The following is an 18,131-nucleotide window of genomic DNA, read 5'->3' as shown; positions in this document are numbered from 1 at the left end:
TTAAAAGCTTAAAGCTGTAAGCTAATGATAGTTATATAAGAGCAGATGCTGCTGGTGCAATAAGCTGTAGTTTTACGTCCAGTGGATGATGATCTGATTAGTCGACTAAATAATCGCATAAATAATCGGTGACTAGTCGACTATCAAAATAATCGTTTGTGGCAGCCCTAATCAGGACTCCCCGATCCTTACTGCGCACGTGGAAAGTTGGACCGTACAAATCGGGTCTACCCGGTCCGTACCGCTTATGTGCAGATTTATTCTTCTTCTTCTGTTTCGTTTAATGGCAGTTTACTCCCCAGTGTACGAGGATAACGCCACCTGCTGACTGAGCGAATGAGCCCTATTGTAAAATGAACTAGTGTCATTACAAATGCATGTTAAATTTGATTTAGAGATAGTCGAGTGTGTTTATGCTTGTCTGTGTGGAGAGGATCGTTGGAATAGTGATGATGATGTCCGCTATCACTGTCAAATGTCAGGAAACACTTAATCTGGCTGATGAATCTTAACGTGACATATTACTAAGTCAGTATTATTAACTCTGTAATTAGGTGCCATTCTTCTTATTTTACGGCGCTGTTGTTCAATCTGTTGAGGAGAAAAGCATGAATTTGTTTGTATACAGATTATCCATTAAGTGTCCCGGGCAGTTGAAAAGGAGGCAGAGCTGTTGAGAAATGCTATGAGCTAACTGGGCGCTAACCGTGTCACTCAAATACATTAACTGTTGCAATGTTGGCAACGAGAGGAAGTGACGTAAGATTTGCGCATGCGTGGTACCGATCAGGTTTCCGGTACGGATCGGGGAGTGAGACGGTATCATATCTGTGTCCAAATTCAGGAACCACATCCTCCTGTGCCCGCATTTGTAGGCCGATTACGTTACAGTGACACGACAAAGACTGTCCAAATTCGACAAATGTGGCCCACAAATGCGCCCTTCATTTCCCCAGATTTGAATGGGTCGGGTGTATACTTCGTGGCCCAACCTATCCCAGAATTCATAACACGGCCCTGCTCAGTTTTCAACAATGGTGGCTGCTAGTTAGTTTTAATATTACTCTTATTATTCTTTCTGGGTAACAAAATAAACGTTTAACATATTTTCAGGCGAGAATGTAGCTGTGTAAACTTCAAATATCTGCTCAGTTTATCAAGACACCACATATTTTCAAAACGTCTGTTACCCGCCAGCTCGACAGCTAGCCGGGGTTCAAGGCTCACTAGAGCCGGTGAGAACACCGGACTCCCGGCAAATGGTTTTCAAACCCACCGCCGTCTTTCGCTACTCAGGTTAAACATGATATATAAGTCACTTAGATAACTTAGAAATGTTATTATTTGGCTTTTTTCAGTATTTTATTTGTTCCTGAGTAAAGCGGTTTGGCTGAGATTAAAGTGATAGTTTTTACACAGCTGAATAAACGTCATCTAAAATTTTCTCAGAAGTCAGTGTGCCATATGACTGCATTTGCAATAAATTTAATAACACTCTATATTAACAGTTATGCACTACATAGAACAGCTTTATAGAATTGTATTTTTTTGCAGATGTTGGCAGCTATCAGCGAATAATTTTCAGCTATTTTGAAACAAAAAAATACACTTTTTTATCCATAACAAGAACTCCATAACAGCAAATGAACTGTACAACAAAAAATACAAATGCTATTTATGGTCTCCTCACAACAATGATAAGAAAAATGAACTGGGCCAATATGGCATGTTTGTTAATACAGCGATACACATGTTAATGTGATCTCTGGTCTCCCACTCAGTCTCTGAGTGTCCAGCATTCATGCTGTATAGAAACTCCATCATGCTAGCTAGTACGCAGTAGGGCTGCTCGATTATGGCAAAAATGATAATCACGATTATTTTCACTGAAATTGAGATCTCGATTATTTGACGATATTTATTAACAATAACAATGTATTGAATAATGACTTTAAAGATTGTCAAAAAATAATATAAAATAGTGTGCAAATACTGATAACAGTGCAAATGTTTGCAAAGTTCACTAAACATAGATGTTTACATTTTTCATTTATTTTTTATATTGCAGTGTTGCTCTGTGGTGCAGCTACGACACTGTAGTAAAGTTTACACACTATGTCTACTTGATCCACGTCTGACTCCGCGAACCCATAATGTTTCCACACCACTGAAGTTTTTTTTACCTCTCTTTTCAACCAACGGCAGTCACTCTCCTCTCCAAATGACTTCTGCTAAGCTTTCCGAGCTTCCGTCGGGTCCTCTTAATCAGCGGTCCCAACCCCCGGGCCTCGGACCGGTACTGGTCCGTGAGTCGTTTGGTACCAGGCCACGAGAGTTGAGGCTCAGGTGTGAAATGTATGGTTTTCAGGGTTTTTATCAGTTTTCAGCGTTATTTTGTTATCGTTTTTATCGTTTACTCGGTTTTCCTTGGTCTTTTCACGTGTGTTATGAATAAATTTTCTTTTTTTCGGTACCGGTACTAGTTTCATTTTGTTGTATTTATCCGCGACACCTTAAAGGCCAGTCCATGAAAATATTGTCGGGCATAAACCGGTCCGTGGCGCAAAAAAGGTTGGGGACCGCTGCTCTTAATTGTTGTGACACGTGTTCGAAATGCAGAGAGGTGCGCTCGATTTGCCACACGGAGCAGCGCGAGAGTAAAGCACGAGGGAGGGGCTAATAATCGGCTCAGTCATTTTTAAAGATCGCTGAAAGCCCAGATCGTAATCGAGATTAAAATTCGATTAATTGAGCAGCCCTACTACGCAGTACGAGTTATTGTAACTGACTGTAAAAACTCAGCACAACGAAAATAAACTACACCTAAACTTGGTTTATATCTGACCCAGATAGACTGCAGGTCATAACTTCATACCTGAAGTTCAGTTAACCTCATGACAGCTCATGACAGAGGTTGAGGTTTGTATGCTGGTAAACATGTGCAACTCTGTAATTTGTCAGTTGCAGAGGATGTTTTCTTTATCTCTAACAAAAGGCATTTCTTTAGTTTATATAACCATATCATTGTCCGTTTGAGACTGTGCTGCTTCAGTAAATGTAGATGATCTTATTGAGTCTGAGCATGCCCTTCTGGGCTAGATTAAGAAAACTACTGTTTGGCTTTTATCACACAGGCTTAATAGGCTCTGTAATATCACAAAGCTTGTAAGCTCAGGTTTATACGTGGGGGCAGTCTTTAATTAAGGTGGAATGTGTGAAGAAACACCTCACTGCTCCCTGTTCAAAATGCACACTCAGGTCTGTGTAGCTAGCCAGAGTTTCACTCTTTAGAATTAGAGTAAGGTTGAAAAACCTCAAGACCAAAAATGTTATGCCCTCATCACATCCACGTGTGTCCTTGAGCTGGGACGCTGAACCTTCCGCTGATTACATGACCTGGCCAAAGACTGTCAGCTAACTACCCAAGCTCTAAATGGCTGCTTCATTATATAGCCTCTCTTCCCCACATTTTTGCCCTCTCTTTCCATTTGCCCTTCTACTGGCCTCCCTTTAGAAAGATTTATGGCTGTCAGATTTTTTTTTTTCATTTTAAAGCCAGAGCAAGGACACAAGAACCGTCTGTACCTGCAACCACAACGAAAATTAATCTCCTGGTCTGTCTGTCTCTCTCTCTCTCTCTCTTTCTCTGTGTCTCTACCCCTGTCTTTCTTTTTCCCTCTGAAGGTAGTTGGCGGGGATGGGAAATGATGGAGGACAAAGGCCCTCGTGTAGCCGACTACTTTGTGGTGGCTGGTCTGACGGACCCGTCCAAGCCGTTGGACCAGGAGATCCACTTTGATGATGTCTGCCACAAGACGGCCAAGCCTAAGGCACCCATCACAGATGTGGCAGTGGTGATCCGCTCAGTGGGGGAGGAGGTGCCGCCAGGGTTCACATGCATAGAAACAACACCGACAGGCCAATCGGCTGATCTTAACAACGGCGCCCTCATGGCGCCGCAGATCTTATTGTGCTACAGGCGAGGTCGTGACAAGCCACCACTAACCGACTTGGGGTAAGTAACCAAAGGAGGTTGCCTTGTTTGTAATTAAACAAGGCAAAGCACAACATTGTCTTTATTTCCAAAACCTTTTCTATAGCTGGGCTAACACCACTTTGAGTCTGTGTTTGGCTGTTTAAGTGAGCTTGCTAACATTGTCAGGGACTACATTTACATGCTGATGCAAAGCAGGTTAAAGCTTGGTGTCCCAAACGTGGATTTGGGCTAGTCTGAGACTAAAGCTTTTCAGTGGAGGTGTTCATTAAAGTATTTCTCTTCTTGTGTAGGCCAAGAATTAACCTGCCTGCAAATGCTTTTGTAAATGCTCAGATGTCAATTTTACTTTGCCATCAAAATGCAAAATCAGAAAGGAATTTATGATGATGATGATGATGATGATAAAGCTAGGGATGGGAGGATCCAGTCTGGAAGCAATTCATATTACCACTGAAGTATGGAAAAGTGTCACCTTGTCAGGAAAACTGGAATAGACTGCAAAAACCAAGTGGGACAGATTATATAAATGCATGTAAAATAAAGAGATCCAGTTCATCCTCTGGGAGACATAAATATCTGTACATTAAAAAAAAAGAGAGTTGAATTCTGCCGCAGAAAGAAGGTGAAAAAGACAAATGGGAAAGTGTTTACACTTCTCTTTTGAAATAACAGTACGTGCGTTGTGAACATTAGAATAAATTTATGAAAATGTAAATTGAGTCACTTTTGCTAGGATTTAGATACTCATTAAATTCACCAGTTTGACAGAATTTTCTAAACACCTCGGATGAATGACTGTAATGATGTGCTGACTCCAAGCCTGCCCAAGACATGCAGTGCTGTTGTTTACATATGCAGTACACAATCTCGTTTATTATTCATCTTACTTGTTGGAACCATTCCAGGAAGCAAATTTAGCAAATTTGATTTCAACTCTAAACTCGAGTTGATTCACTCTTTTATGAGAAACTCTGAGTCTGATCATGACCAGGGATAAGTTGGCTATGTATGTTAACTCTCTGTGTGGAAAAAAGGGGAATTGGCCTACAGTACTGTGGCTATGCATAAATGATGAGCAGAGATTATCCCTGGATTAGATTAAAAAAAAAAGCGATATAAAAGAAACAGTCCATTTTTCATCCATTCCAGTTCTGAATGCATGTCAATGTGAAGCAGTGACATTTATCTTAAAAATCAGCAGGGAAATATAAAATAAGTTAAAATGATTTTATTTTCTTTGCTCCAATCAATTGTCATTTACCCAGTTAGATTAAAAAAAAAAGCTGGAATCCTACTACATTTAGTTTTTCACACCATCTTTTAACTTTTAAATGTCCTTTTGGACTCACAAATCTTGCATGTCAACATTTAATGATTCTATTTATGAGGTGTGTAAATATTTCAGCATTAAATGCTGTTTGAACACATTCGGACTGCCTGCACCCTGAATTCAAAATCTCCCTTTAAACTACATTGTTAGTCCAGTTTAAGAATCTTTAAGTTGTTTCAGCTACACCGCAATAATCCTCACCTGGATATATTCATATAGTCACCACCATATGTTGTAATTGATATTGATCTGAGTGCAGAGGAACTGGCTGACAACCTGACAGTTGCCTTATTGTCTTTACAGTCACAGAGCTTTATAAAAAACAGCTTATAAAAACATTTTTGTCCTTGTTCTTTGAGCACAGAGTGATTAATGTTTAACTGGAAGTCATCCTAGGAAAAAAAAAACAACTTAAAACTGCTAATTGATGTATTGCCATATTTGCTTTGGTATCGACTGAATGAATGATGATATGCATTGACGCAGCCAGGCTAAGCATGAGAGGAGTCCTAGTTCAACAACAAAAAATTAAAAACCTGCCAGTGTGCAGTTTAGCTTCATGGAGTCTGTTACCCTGGTAACTGGCCCAGAGTTGAAGCTGGCTCTCGCTGAAACAAAAACTAAATTCCCCTCATTTCACAGTTAACAAACTTTCTGGAGAAGCCCTATTTAAGATCAGTTGCTGTTATCAGGAAACATTGTGGTTGTTCTTCCTGTGACTGGCAGCTTTCTACCAGCTGTGAAAAGCGGCCCAAAAAGCTGAAGTGCTCTCACGTCAGAAAATGCTCTGCTCTGCCCTGGAATCCTCCTTGGTGGCAGTTTTCCGCAGTAGTTGCTTTCAGCCATTGTGATTTTACCAACAGAAAAGTGGAAGCGAAGCACCGTTAGAGGTGTCCTCTTCAGCAGCATCTTTTCAGCTGTGTGAATTCAATACTGTTTGCTGAGCACTCCCATACTAGCGGTGATGATGCTAAGGAGGCTCTCACTGGCCTCTGACACTACACAGTGCAGTGCTTATCAGGCACTGACAAAGAATGTGCTCAGACAATATCAGCAGCTTTTGTGTGTTGAAAGCCCAAAGGGGCTGCACTTCCCAGACACTGGCAACACTAATGGTTACTGAGGGCTTATGTGGGTGAACAGGTGTAGGCACTATTTGCATGCAGTTTTACTCAAACATTATATTTTTTGCTGGCACTGTCTGCAAATGGAGAAAGTGTTGTGTATGTGTGGCAATTTAAGTTTTTCAACGCACACATTTTGACTCATGACAGCAGGAAAGCCACAGGTAGAACTGTTAACTATTATTCATTAATTATGCAATCTCTCTTCAGTAACCATCACATATAATACCACACCTTGGATCGTTCTCTCCTAAATAAATGTAATTGTTAATATTATTGACTACAAGAAGCGGTAATTGTAAACAGTGCTCAAAATGTGTGCCCTGAAAAAGGTCTATAATGAGAATTAAAAAGGGAACATACAGAGCTTCATCGTCCCATCCATTTTCTTCTGCTTATCCAGGGCTGGGTCATGGGGGTAGTTGCCTAAGCAGAGAAGCCCAGACCTCCCTCTCCCCAACCACCTCCTCCAGCTTGTCCAGGGGAATACCAAAGCACTCCCAGGCCACTCCCATGCCCACAACACCTCACCCAGGAGGCATCCTTGTTAGAAGCCTGAACAGCTTCCACTGGCTCCTTTTGACGGGGAGGAGTAGCAGCTGTACTCTGAGCCCCTCTTGGATGGACGAACTCCCCACCCTATGTCTAAGAGAGAGGCCTGCCACCCTTTGGGGAAAGCTCATTTCCACCACTTGTATCTACTTCTTTCAGTCACCACCCAAAGCTTGTGACCGTAGGAGAGGGTAGGGACTTAGATTGACTGGCAAATCGAGAGCTTTGTTTTTATGCTCAGTTCTCTCTTCACCATGATGGACCGTTACAGTATCCACTTCACTGCAGCTGCAGTGATCTCCCTATAGTTGGAGCACACCCACCAGTCCCCCTTCTTGAAGATGGGAACCACTGCCCTGGTCTACCAATCCAAAGGTACTGCCCCTGCTCTCCATGAAACATTGTAGAGACGTGTCAACCAAGACAGCCTTACAACATCTACCGTCGCCTGACGGTTTTCCTAGAAGCTCTTCAAGGCAGTCCAAAAGTCTTTCCATGGTCTCTCCAAACTCATCCCTCCTTTCTGCTTCAGCCACTGCCTGAGCTGTGTTCCACCTGGCCTGTTGGTATCTATAGGCTGTCTCTGAAGTCCCACAGGCTAACCAAGCTCGATAGGACTCCCTCAGTCTGATGGCTCCCTTCACCTGCAGTATCTAGAATCTGGTTTGCATTTTATCACCACAACAGGCACTGATCACCTTGCGACTGCTGAGGTACTGAACATGGTCCATTTGGACTCAATGTGCCCAGTCTCCCTTGGAATGCTGTCAAAGCTCTGCTAGAGGTGGGAGTTGAAGATCTTTCGGACCGGGGCCTCTCTCAGGCGGTCCCAGCGCAGCATCCTAATTATATGTTATGACATGCAGGTCTGTCTAGTATGCTGCCTCACCACCTGATCCAACTCACCACCTGGTGGCAACTCAGCCTCTCTCTTTACCTCAGTGTCCAGAACACACAACTGCAGATTTGATGATACAGTTAGAATGTCCCTACACGCCCCTTCTTAAGGCTGCACCAGACTCTGCCCTATGGCATAAGGTCCGACCATCAGGCGCTCACCCTTGGGCACCCTCCACAGGTCTGGCTCCAGGGCAGGGCCCAGGTAACCCTACCCTGGGAATATTTGTTTTATAAATACATATTTTATTGAGCCATTTTTTAAGAGTGTATTGTATATATTTGTATTGACATCAGTCAATACAAATATATGTAATACACTGTTCATATGTAATACACATATGAACAGCACAGAAAGACGTGCAGAGCAAAGTCGGTCACTTTGCTACCACAGCAATCAGCGCAGGAACCAAAAAGAAAGAAACTATAAAAATCTCTCGGTCGACTACTTTACATTCTCTTCTCTTTCCAGCTTTCAGACAGTGCCACAAAATGCCTGTTGAGTTCACTTGAAACAGTAATGGAGGATAAGTGCATAATGGAAATACCAAGAGGAGTGTTTAAAATTACTGCCACTGTTGCGTATCTCTCAGTACTTGTCCGCTAAGTGGTTTGTACAAGGGTCCTCTTGTGCAGTACAGGCTCAATATATGTGTCAGTATACTGTAAGCTGTGTGTATATACATGTGTGAAGACTATCACAAATCTCAAAGTCAGTCAAAGGCAAATTCAGCTGATAAGTACAAGCGAATAGGAGTTAAAATTCTGCTTAAAAAATAAGATTTTCAATTAAAAGCAGAAAAACCGAATACTGATTTGATATCTTTTCATTACCAAATGTGCATTTAAGTCAAAGTGTTCCAGCTGAAAGCTGAGTTCGCACATAAGAAGGAATCAGTAAATAGAGAAGGTTGCATTGGAATAAACACTGGTGCTAAATTTGTGCTGCTTCTAAATACAGTGTCATCTACAGCAAAGTTGGAATGTTTTGTTGTTTTGTTGTTTTTTGGTTTTTTTTCTTGCTTAGCTTCACCACAAGCAGAGACTGTTGTCAGTTTGGGTTTGAATGCAGCCTCAGCTCACTTGGCTACATTAGGATCTTGTGATGTCTGTTTAAGTGAGCTGGCGTGTTACCGTTGCCTGATGTGAAAGCTAACTAGCAACACTGCTGCCAAGCTGACAGTCTTTGACCAGCAGCTGTAATTAATATGTGTTAGAAAGAAACTAACATGCTTCCATACTGATTACCTCCTGTGAGTGATGGAAGAGATTGAGAATCTGTAATGCTTTTTCCCCTCTGTCTCTGTCAGTGCGCCCCAGGACAGCTGTGGCTACAATGTAGCTTGCCATCACCAGTGTGTGAATGAATGGGTGGATGACTGAATGTAGTGTAAAGCGCTATACAAATACAGGCCATTTACCATTTAGTCACAGGTAATGTTTATTGCAAATTCTATATTGTCTGTATTAATTGGGCCGTATGCTGTTTCTCAATGAGATCTATAGTGTCGTTTTTGATCTGTTTTAGTATATCATTAGACAATACCAGGGGTGGGTGGGCTGCCTGGACACGAGTTTGTTACAAGTTTGTAAATGCGATAACTCCTGAACGAGGCGAAGTAGGACCGTCAAATCGATACCATAGGCACATTTACTAAAAACCTTAGAGAGGTTGGAATCACAGTGAGTCTTCAACTCAAGATCTAGGTGGGGTAGCACTGGTGGTCATCAGTATTTTCAGTCATTGTCAATCAGTCAATCATTTTCTAATGTGATTAATAATCTTCCTCCTTGCATAAACAGTGTAGTTGTACAGTGTTGGACAAACAACTGTGATATGTGGCCCTTTTTTTGTCTGTTCTTTTAAAGAAATAGATGTTAGTAAACTAATGTCTTATTTGGACTGGAAAAGGATGTCTGCTCAACAAGACTGTGGCTGGCAAGAATTCCATTATTAAATTGGAGCCAGATAGTGTCCAGACTTTTTCCTCCTTTGCAACATGCGTTATTGTGGCCAAAGTAATGGAGGTGGTTCTGAGCTTGAATTTGCCACTTTGAATGCTTATAAATGTCTGTTTTTCATGAATTCCATCAAATGCTGCTTTGGATAAGATAATACAGAGCAGACTAATCAATTTCATTGTGCCAGCCACTGAATTCTGCACTAGCGCAGGACTTGCTCCAGCTGAGTAGCCCAGCAATCAATTGTGCATGGAAATCACACTAATAACTACACCCCAATGTGGCAGTTTATGTGGTTGACCACATTGCTGTGCTTCCTCCTGTAGTGTGCTGTATGAGTGGAAGGAGCGTCTGAAGCAGGGCTGCCACCTTATCCAAACCACACCTTCTGGTCGCCCAGCCAACATCAGTGGTAATTCCTCCCAACGCATCTACATCACCTACCGCCGGGCTCCCGAGAGCCAGCCGCACGCCGCCTTGGCCCTCACAGACGTCTGCATCATCATCCCGAGCAAAGGGGAGACCCCACCACACACTTTCTGCAAGGTGGAGAAGAATCTCAACAGCAGCATGGTAAGGGAGAAACTGGTGAGGAATAGAGGAATACATCACTCAGGGGTGGGTGATATAAACGATATACGATATAAATGATATAAATTTGGCCAACGATAAAGATTTTGACTATATCGCTCTATCGCGATAGCACATGTTGATGATGTCATCAAGCTGCGTCTGTTTTGGTCGAAAGCATCGCAGCGGCTACAACCATTATCATCTGCAAATTATGGTGGGCGACAGTCATAGCAAAGAGATTAAGCACTTTTGAAATATGGGGAAAACCAAAAACTGCGCTTCCTCCACTTCCGTAACATTGATTCATTAATGTTGAATTCTCTCGCAGCTGCTCTATTCCCATGTTGTTGCAGTATATTAATAACTAACCTCGTATTGTGGATGAATAATCTCAGTTGTTCTCCTGACTGAAGTTTGGCCCGTGTATAGCATCCTGCTATGCGATTGCATTTGTCCCTGACCACCAGAATCCCTCACGTTAACTTTTATCGAGTGGAAAAAAAGTTGGTGTTCATCCTCCGGCTTCACTGTGCTAATGTTATGCTAAAATAGCTGTGTTGCTAGCAATCACGTAGCACAACATTATATACCAGGTAGTCCAACTTTAGTAACCCTACAAACGGCACTGCTGTTTAGTTTTCTGTCTTCATTTATGTTGGAAGTGGTAGCAGAGCTGTACGTTTGAATTAGTTTCAAAAATCTCTCAGTCAGAACATGGTATGAAATGTTTAGGTGTAAACTAGCGAGCTAACTTCCTGTTAAATTTAATAAATTCTGTTTTCATGGATGCATGGATGTAAAACTTAATTGTTACACCCGATAAAGCAGCAACGCTGATGATTTAATTAAAGATGAAATAATTTAGACCGTTTTTAGCCCTTAGCCTTTGACTTTGGGACCTGAATGGATGGAGTTTTGGACCCAGATTACTCCGCGAAGCTCCTCACTATGGCAGCCGTAATGCTCTGACAATCTATCAAGCAGTGCAGCTTATCAAAGTTGTACTAAAACATTTTTTAACAGATTTCTGCATGCAGAAATCTGTTCGAGGTCAGTAAGCACAACCAGAATTCATACATAAGGCACACTGTCGATTTTTGAGAAAATTAAAGGATTTTAAGTGTGCCTTATAGTGTGGAAAATACGTTATACAGAAGAAAAGAATATATTGCGATATATATCGTTACCGCACATGCTTCAAATTATATCGCGATATGAATTTTAGGCCAGAAATCACTGATTTCTTTAGTTCTTTAGAGTAAAGAAGCCAGTTGGTTAAAGCAACAGGATTATCCAGCGCACTCATTACAGGCCATTTATTTATATATGAAGGAAATCTCCTTGAGATGTAGCATCTTTCATTTTTGTGCTAAAGACACAAATACTAAAGTGTAACAAACATTTTGAACTTTATGTACAAGTTGCACACAAATAAAAATAGCAACACACACTCAAAACCACAGACCTCAGCTATTGAGGAGGAAGATTAGTTTGAAAGACCTAACAGAACGAATGACATCAGCATAAAGAGGGTAAGATACAGAAAGTGTAAACTGGAAGCAAACATAAGTTAAAAGTATAAACCAAATATCTGAATGGGAATGAGCCATTTTAGTCTAAATATGCCAATGCAAATGTTGTTGGTAGTGTTGTTGGATTTTTAACAACAGGAAAAGTAGATGATAGGTGCAGGTCGAGAGCAACTGGGTAAACCCAATAATGTCATATTCTTCAAAACAGAATAACTTGTAATTTAAAAAAACAAACAAACAGTTCTTAACAACTGAATGTGGATTTTTTTCCCTTTCTGAAGGTACTCTATGACATTTTGAATTCAGCAGATGGTTGCTTGTGCTGTCAGGCCGTCACCTGAAATGCTAAGACATTTAGTCATAAGTCTTGAATCCTCAACTTCACTCTGCTGTCTCATTTTAAGTCTCTTAAAGCTTTGGTGTGAAACTTGTCAGCAATACAAGATGGTTCTGAACTTTTTTTTTCTTCTCATACTGTCATGTGATAAAAGATTTTAAGTCATTCTGTTCAAGTCAAACTTCTGTGTTTTTTGTTTTTTTTTCTTTATTGTGCTGACACATGTTATGGAGTGAAAGCCATCTCATCTGTTTATTGTTTTTTTTCTAGTTAAATGTGTATTTCAGTATTTTGAAGAGAATTCTCTGCCTTCATGTAAGGTGCTCCAATTGGCTAGTACATCTAATTATGGAGAACCATCGTAAAATGCCTCATGAAGGTTTTTTCAATGCTGTGTGTGCGTGTGTTTTCTTAATATAGTTTTTTTTTTCATATAGTGAAGCCCCTTGAGCTAGATGTTGTCTGCTTCTGCATTTCAGTTTCTCCACACCCAGTATTTGTGCTCTGTTCACTTTCCTGTCATATTCTTTTTATGTTGTTCTGCTTCTCTCTCTCACCCACCAATGCAACCACACACAGTCTCTCTCTCTCTCACACACACACACACACACACACACACACACACACACACACACACACACACACACACAAATTAAATTACTGTAAAAGTCGTTGCAGTGTCAGCGAGGTCTACATTTGGCATTTCTTAGAATAGGCAATCCCCTTCAATGTGCTGTTTGTGGCTGCATGTGTCCTGAAATTTCCTAGTTCATTAATCTATAGACTTTTAGTGCCTGAAGCAGAATGTGATGTCCTGTTAAATATTTTTATTAAACTTTGGAAGCATCCTTAGTTTTAGTTGTCAGAAGCAGAGGTAGGAAGTAATAAAGTACAAAAAGTTTGGTGCTGTACCTTAATAAGTGTGAAATGCACTTCACACACACACAGATCGGTATAGCGAGATGTCACGTTTATTTATGGGTTTGCTTATTGTGACAGTTCACAGTCTGGTCCGCGCAGGTCTCAGCTGTTCCAAAGCTCCCCTCCGCTCCTCTCCCGTCTCACTAAAAAGGGGAAGAAACTGTCATCAGACCAAACGCCACCAGCTGTGTTCTCATCTGCCTCCCCAGCACCGCCCCATTGAGCTCACTGCACCACTCCTCCCCTGCAGCCGAGCCAGGGACCACACCTCCACCACAATAAGATTCTTACATAGAATTTTTAGGTATCTGTATCTACTTGAGCGTTTGTTTGGTTTTTTTGACAGTGTTTGTACTTATACTCCCTCACTTTTAAACACAAATATCTCTTCTTACTACTCCTTAGTTTTCAAAAAGCCTTCCTACCTTAGGTTCAAGACATTTTGTGTGTGGGGGTATTATTTCCCATCACTAATCACCAGATCAATTTTTGCCTAAATGGAGGGAATAAAAACCTTAGAAGACAATCCTATTGGTGTATTATGGTGCTTGTCACACAGGTAGAGATGAACCAATTTATGCATCATTTGTTGTACTATACTATATGTTACTATTATATGTAACATTTGTTGAAGGGAAAAATCTGGAAACATACTTTTGGTGCAGATGTCCGCAAGTCGTAGTCACTGTACTTTACCATCCAGCTAATGCTACAGGAGTGAGCACAAAAGAAGTAACCTTTTTTTGAGTGGCAGATACTTTCAAATGCATTTTAACTAAAAGCTCAACAAGTATTAGCAGGTATCCATGTAGGGTGGGTGACATGAACTCATGTAGCATCTGCTTATATTTTGTTGAACTCAGTTGGATAAATTCACAAAGACCTAGCAGCATAGTGCAGCTGATCACAACCTGGACATAAAATCAGCTTGTGCTCAAATTATTGTGAGTTACTTCTAAGTGATTCTTTTCCACACACTCCACCACTAAGGGTTAAAGGTTCTCCCACCTGCTTCCCTCATCCATCACTGTACACCTTATTCTGTTTAGATCTGGAGGCAAAGTCACCCAGAGCTTTTTTTAAATTCCAATTTTCTCTGCTTTTGTACTGCATAAAAGATGTTAAAGCTAAGCACATTCATTAGAATTAGAGTTTAAGTGGAAATACAGTTTGCATTCACATTTACCAATATTTTTTTAAATATTATTATTTTAATATGACATGAAGTTCAGTCCATTTTACATAAAAATCGTTGGCAGAAATGTCGTTCAAAGAGCTACTTTTTACTCTTATACTTTGAGTACTAGAGCTGTACTTTCATTACATTATTTACTAGAATTTCAAATCAGTACTTTAACTTTTACCATAGTATTTTAACACAAGTGTTTATACTTCTACTTAAGTTATTTGTCTACTATGTGTCGGAATCCAGCTTTTTCTCACAGGGACAACTTTTCATGTTTGTGTATATGATGCATCATTGCCTCTCTTCACATGCTAATGGTTTCACAAGAGTCTGGCTTGACTTATATATTCACATTTATTTATTTTATATTTATATTTATTTAAAAAGTATAGAAATGTAATATATTTGGTCTTTTAAATTAATTGGAGTATAACTGATACAAAATGCCCAAAAGTACAAAAAATTTGCATTGCACTTTATTTATTTAATTCCTTTAGGATTTACCCAAGAATGACCTTAGTTAAAGAAAAACAATGAATGATGATATTCTTTACTTATGGTACGTAGTACTTAGAGCATGACGGATTTATCGGCAGGCAGATGTTATGTAAATGGACTGGTTCTTATATAGCGCTTTTCTACTCTTCTGAGCACTCAAAGCGCTTTACACAACTTGTGCATTCACCCATTCACACCAGCAGATTTTTGTAGGTGCTTTCTAACTAACATTCACACACACTCATACTCTGATGGATGCATCCGGAGAGCAATTTGGGGTTAGTATATTGCCCAAGGATATTTGACATGCAGACTAGGGGAAGCCAGGAATCGAACCACCAACCTTCCAATCAGTAGATGACCTGCTCTACCACTTATTTTACACACAGTTCTACACTCAGCATTGTTCCAAATGACACTTGTCTGGGAAACCGAGTCAGAGTGAGATATTACTGTCTTTGGTGTTCTCATGATGGTGATGGAGCACAATATCTAACACAGTGACACACAAGTGGAAAATCTCCCGTAAGTGTTGTGATAAAGACCAGTGATGTGATCACTCAGAACTAATTTCCAAACCTCTAAGGCAGAGGTGTGAAATACCCAGCCTGCTGGACAGAACTAGCCCCTGGATGGTTTTGGAGAGTCTGAAAATTGCACAGAATGAGGGCCTAATGGATTTTCTTTTAGCTTTATTTTTGCACCAGGAAGTATTGTGTTGCAAGCCATTAGTGTCCTACTAAGCTGTTAATGTAATCAAAGCCAGAGATGTGTCCATTGAGGACTCTATTGATTCAGAGACATTAACCATGTCCTACCATACCACACTGAAGTTAGATTTTTAACCATCTAACTTTTTAGACTGCGTGGAAGTGGAAGAACATAGATGTGCTGAAATTGAACTTAGTTCTTTCGAGGCATAGTGACTTATCTTATATAGGTTATTATAGGTGCAGTGTTTTTATTGGTGTGCCCCCCTGGAGTTCAGATAGCACTGTTTATAGCCCATAAATTAAAGGCACACAAATTAACTAGACCATACAAGCGAAATGCCCCCTACAGAGTAACAGAACACCCAGATCTCCTAAATGTAAGGGTCAACAGTTTATGATGTTCTTTATTCAGATTTTGCTTCGGCTTTCTCTTCCCCACCTCTAATCTGGACAAAAGCTGTTGCAAGCAAAAGTCGTTTTGAAGGTTTCAGCAAAGTAAGACCATTCGCTTTAGGAAATAAATAGAAATCTATGCAAATAAATCTAAAGATTTCTTTAGTTATTACATGTGACTTAATATATGGAGATCTATGACTATGATTTTTTTTGCATGTGTAGATTAAATGGGTCGTTACCAACATCTGGTGAGAAATTCATGTCAGTAGCACCTTTAGAAATATATTTATTTTGAATATTGGTGTCATATTCGGGGCGATCGTGGCTCAAGAGTTGGGAGTTAGCCTTGTAATCGGAAGGTTGCCGGTTCGAGCCCCGGCTTGGACAGTCTCGGTTGTTGTGTCCTTGGGCAAGACACTTCACCCGTTGCCTACTGGTGGTGGTCAGAGGGCCCGGTGGCGCCAGTGTCCGGCAGCCTCGCCTCTGTCAGTGCTCCCCAGGGTGGCTGTGGCTACAATGTGTGAATGTGTGTATGAATGGGTGGATGACTGGATATGTAAAGCGCTTTGGGGTCCTTAGGGACTAGTAAAGCGCTATATAAATACAGGCCATTACCATATTCGATACTTAGTGTATCTGCTGTATCTTCTCCTGACTAAAGCAGTAACTCTCCAAACGTAAAGAGTCTAAAGGGTCAAAACATTGCTGGTGGAGACAATACAGTATGTCTCCTCTGAAAATGTTTAGTATTATCAGTGCACTAATCACAACAGGGTCCTCCCTCAGGAATGCTGCAGCCACGGTTGGCTGCCACTTCTGCCGTTTAGGTCCATTATTTAATCTTGTTTACATTTAATAAACATGATGGAAGCAAGTTTGATTTTATGGCTATCCACATACAGAGAACAGATCCTAGGCTGATACTGTGCTGCACAATAAAAACACTTAAATAGTGCTTGTTGTTAGTTATTTGAAAGAATTGCAGTTCTGAAAAGGATTAAGTGGAATGCGAGCCCAGATGAGATTTTGATGCGTTTTGATCCTGATTGGCCCTAAGATGACCTAGAGGATAACAGTATGACCTGTTTTCTGCTCTTGTTTTCAGTGGGGATCCTCAGTCTACCTGTGTTACAAGAAGTCTGTGGCCAAAACCAACACAATAGCGTACAAAGCAGGTAAGCCTTTTTAATCTGATAACTGTCAGTGCACACAGATCCAAATACTGATGTGAACCTCTAAGAAATCAAATGGTATGTTGTCTGTAGGTAGCTTTCTCTTCTGCCAAATTATTTGCATTGTGGGTGAGAAAAATTTGACTAGTCAGAGTGGATTTTGCAATGCATTTAGAAAGTTACCCACTCTTTTATGAATAATAAATTGTCGAAGTCCTAACTGTTTATTGCATATCGGTTGTTTCTATATTCGCTGTAACTGTGTTGGTGTAGTGATGTTGAGACAAGCGTATTCTGCAGAGTGCACTGGCTGCAGGAGGGCACTCTGCTACAGTAATGCTTGCAATTCGGCTTGTTTAAACAAGAATTGAAGTGAAGTGATAAGCCTCTGCATGCCAACATTATTCCCTGCTAGGGAGTTAATGGTTAGCATATATTTACATGTAAGGTGGTGATTATGCCACATTAAATACTGTGTGTCTTCCCCGTTTCAAAAACACTGACATAAGATTTTCTGATAACACTATTGGCTCAGAGTCGCCGGGTTTGGCTGAGTCTCAGACTTGCTGACGTTTTGTTGTGTTGTGAATATGCAGCAGACTGTGAAGCGATATTATCTAATGCTTTGGATGAGTCAGCTCACAGAAATGATGCTTATTTTCAACACTTCAAGCCAGGAAGGAAATCCACCAAGCAACAAGCTTCAGGTTTAATCCATATGTGAGCAAAGATAAGTTGTTCTGCGATGGATGTTTGGTTTTCATGTAGAAATGACATGTGAAGGAGCACTTATAGCTGTGGAGCAGGACATTAGTCAGAGTGTCTAATGTAGTAGGGTATTTAGCACAGGGAACTGCTAAGGCCCTCCTCCTTTTAGTGCGTTTAGTGTTAAAGTTTTGTAATCCAATATATACAGTGGGGCAAAAAAGTATTTAGTCAGC

The 18,131-nt window shown here is 40.6% G+C and overlaps 1 protein-coding gene across 7 annotated transcripts in view; it reads left to right on the top strand.

Moving 5' to 3' along the window:
- The window catches only part of LOC102208128 (C-myc promoter-binding protein-like), an 88,286-nt gene that overhangs the window by 20,082 nt on the left and 50,073 nt on the right, over nucleotides 1–18,131 (top strand). For all 7 annotated transcript variants that reach the window (XM_005751417.1, XM_013915484.1, XM_005751414.1 and 4 more), the window contains 3 exons: nucleotides 3,685–4,015; nucleotides 10,189–10,435; nucleotides 17,124–17,193. In XM_005751417.1, coding sequence (XP_005751474.1) covers nucleotides 3,705–4,015; nucleotides 10,189–10,435; nucleotides 17,124–17,193 — 628 coding nt within the window. In that variant the 5' untranslated portion in view covers nucleotides 3,685–3,704. The remainder of the gene's footprint in view (nucleotides 1–3,684; nucleotides 4,016–10,188; nucleotides 10,436–17,123; nucleotides 17,194–18,131) is intronic.

Source organism: Pundamilia nyererei, unplaced genomic scaffold (assembly GCF_000239375.1).
Source record: "Pundamilia nyererei isolate P.nyererei 1_Seehausen unplaced genomic scaffold, PunNye1.0 scaffold00310, whole genome shotgun sequence".
Lineage (NCBI taxonomy): Eukaryota > Metazoa > Chordata > Actinopteri > Cichliformes > Cichlidae > Pundamilia > Pundamilia nyererei.
The sequence above is the reverse complement of the archived record's forward strand: the minus strand, read 5'-3'. Positions and strand labels throughout refer to the sequence as shown.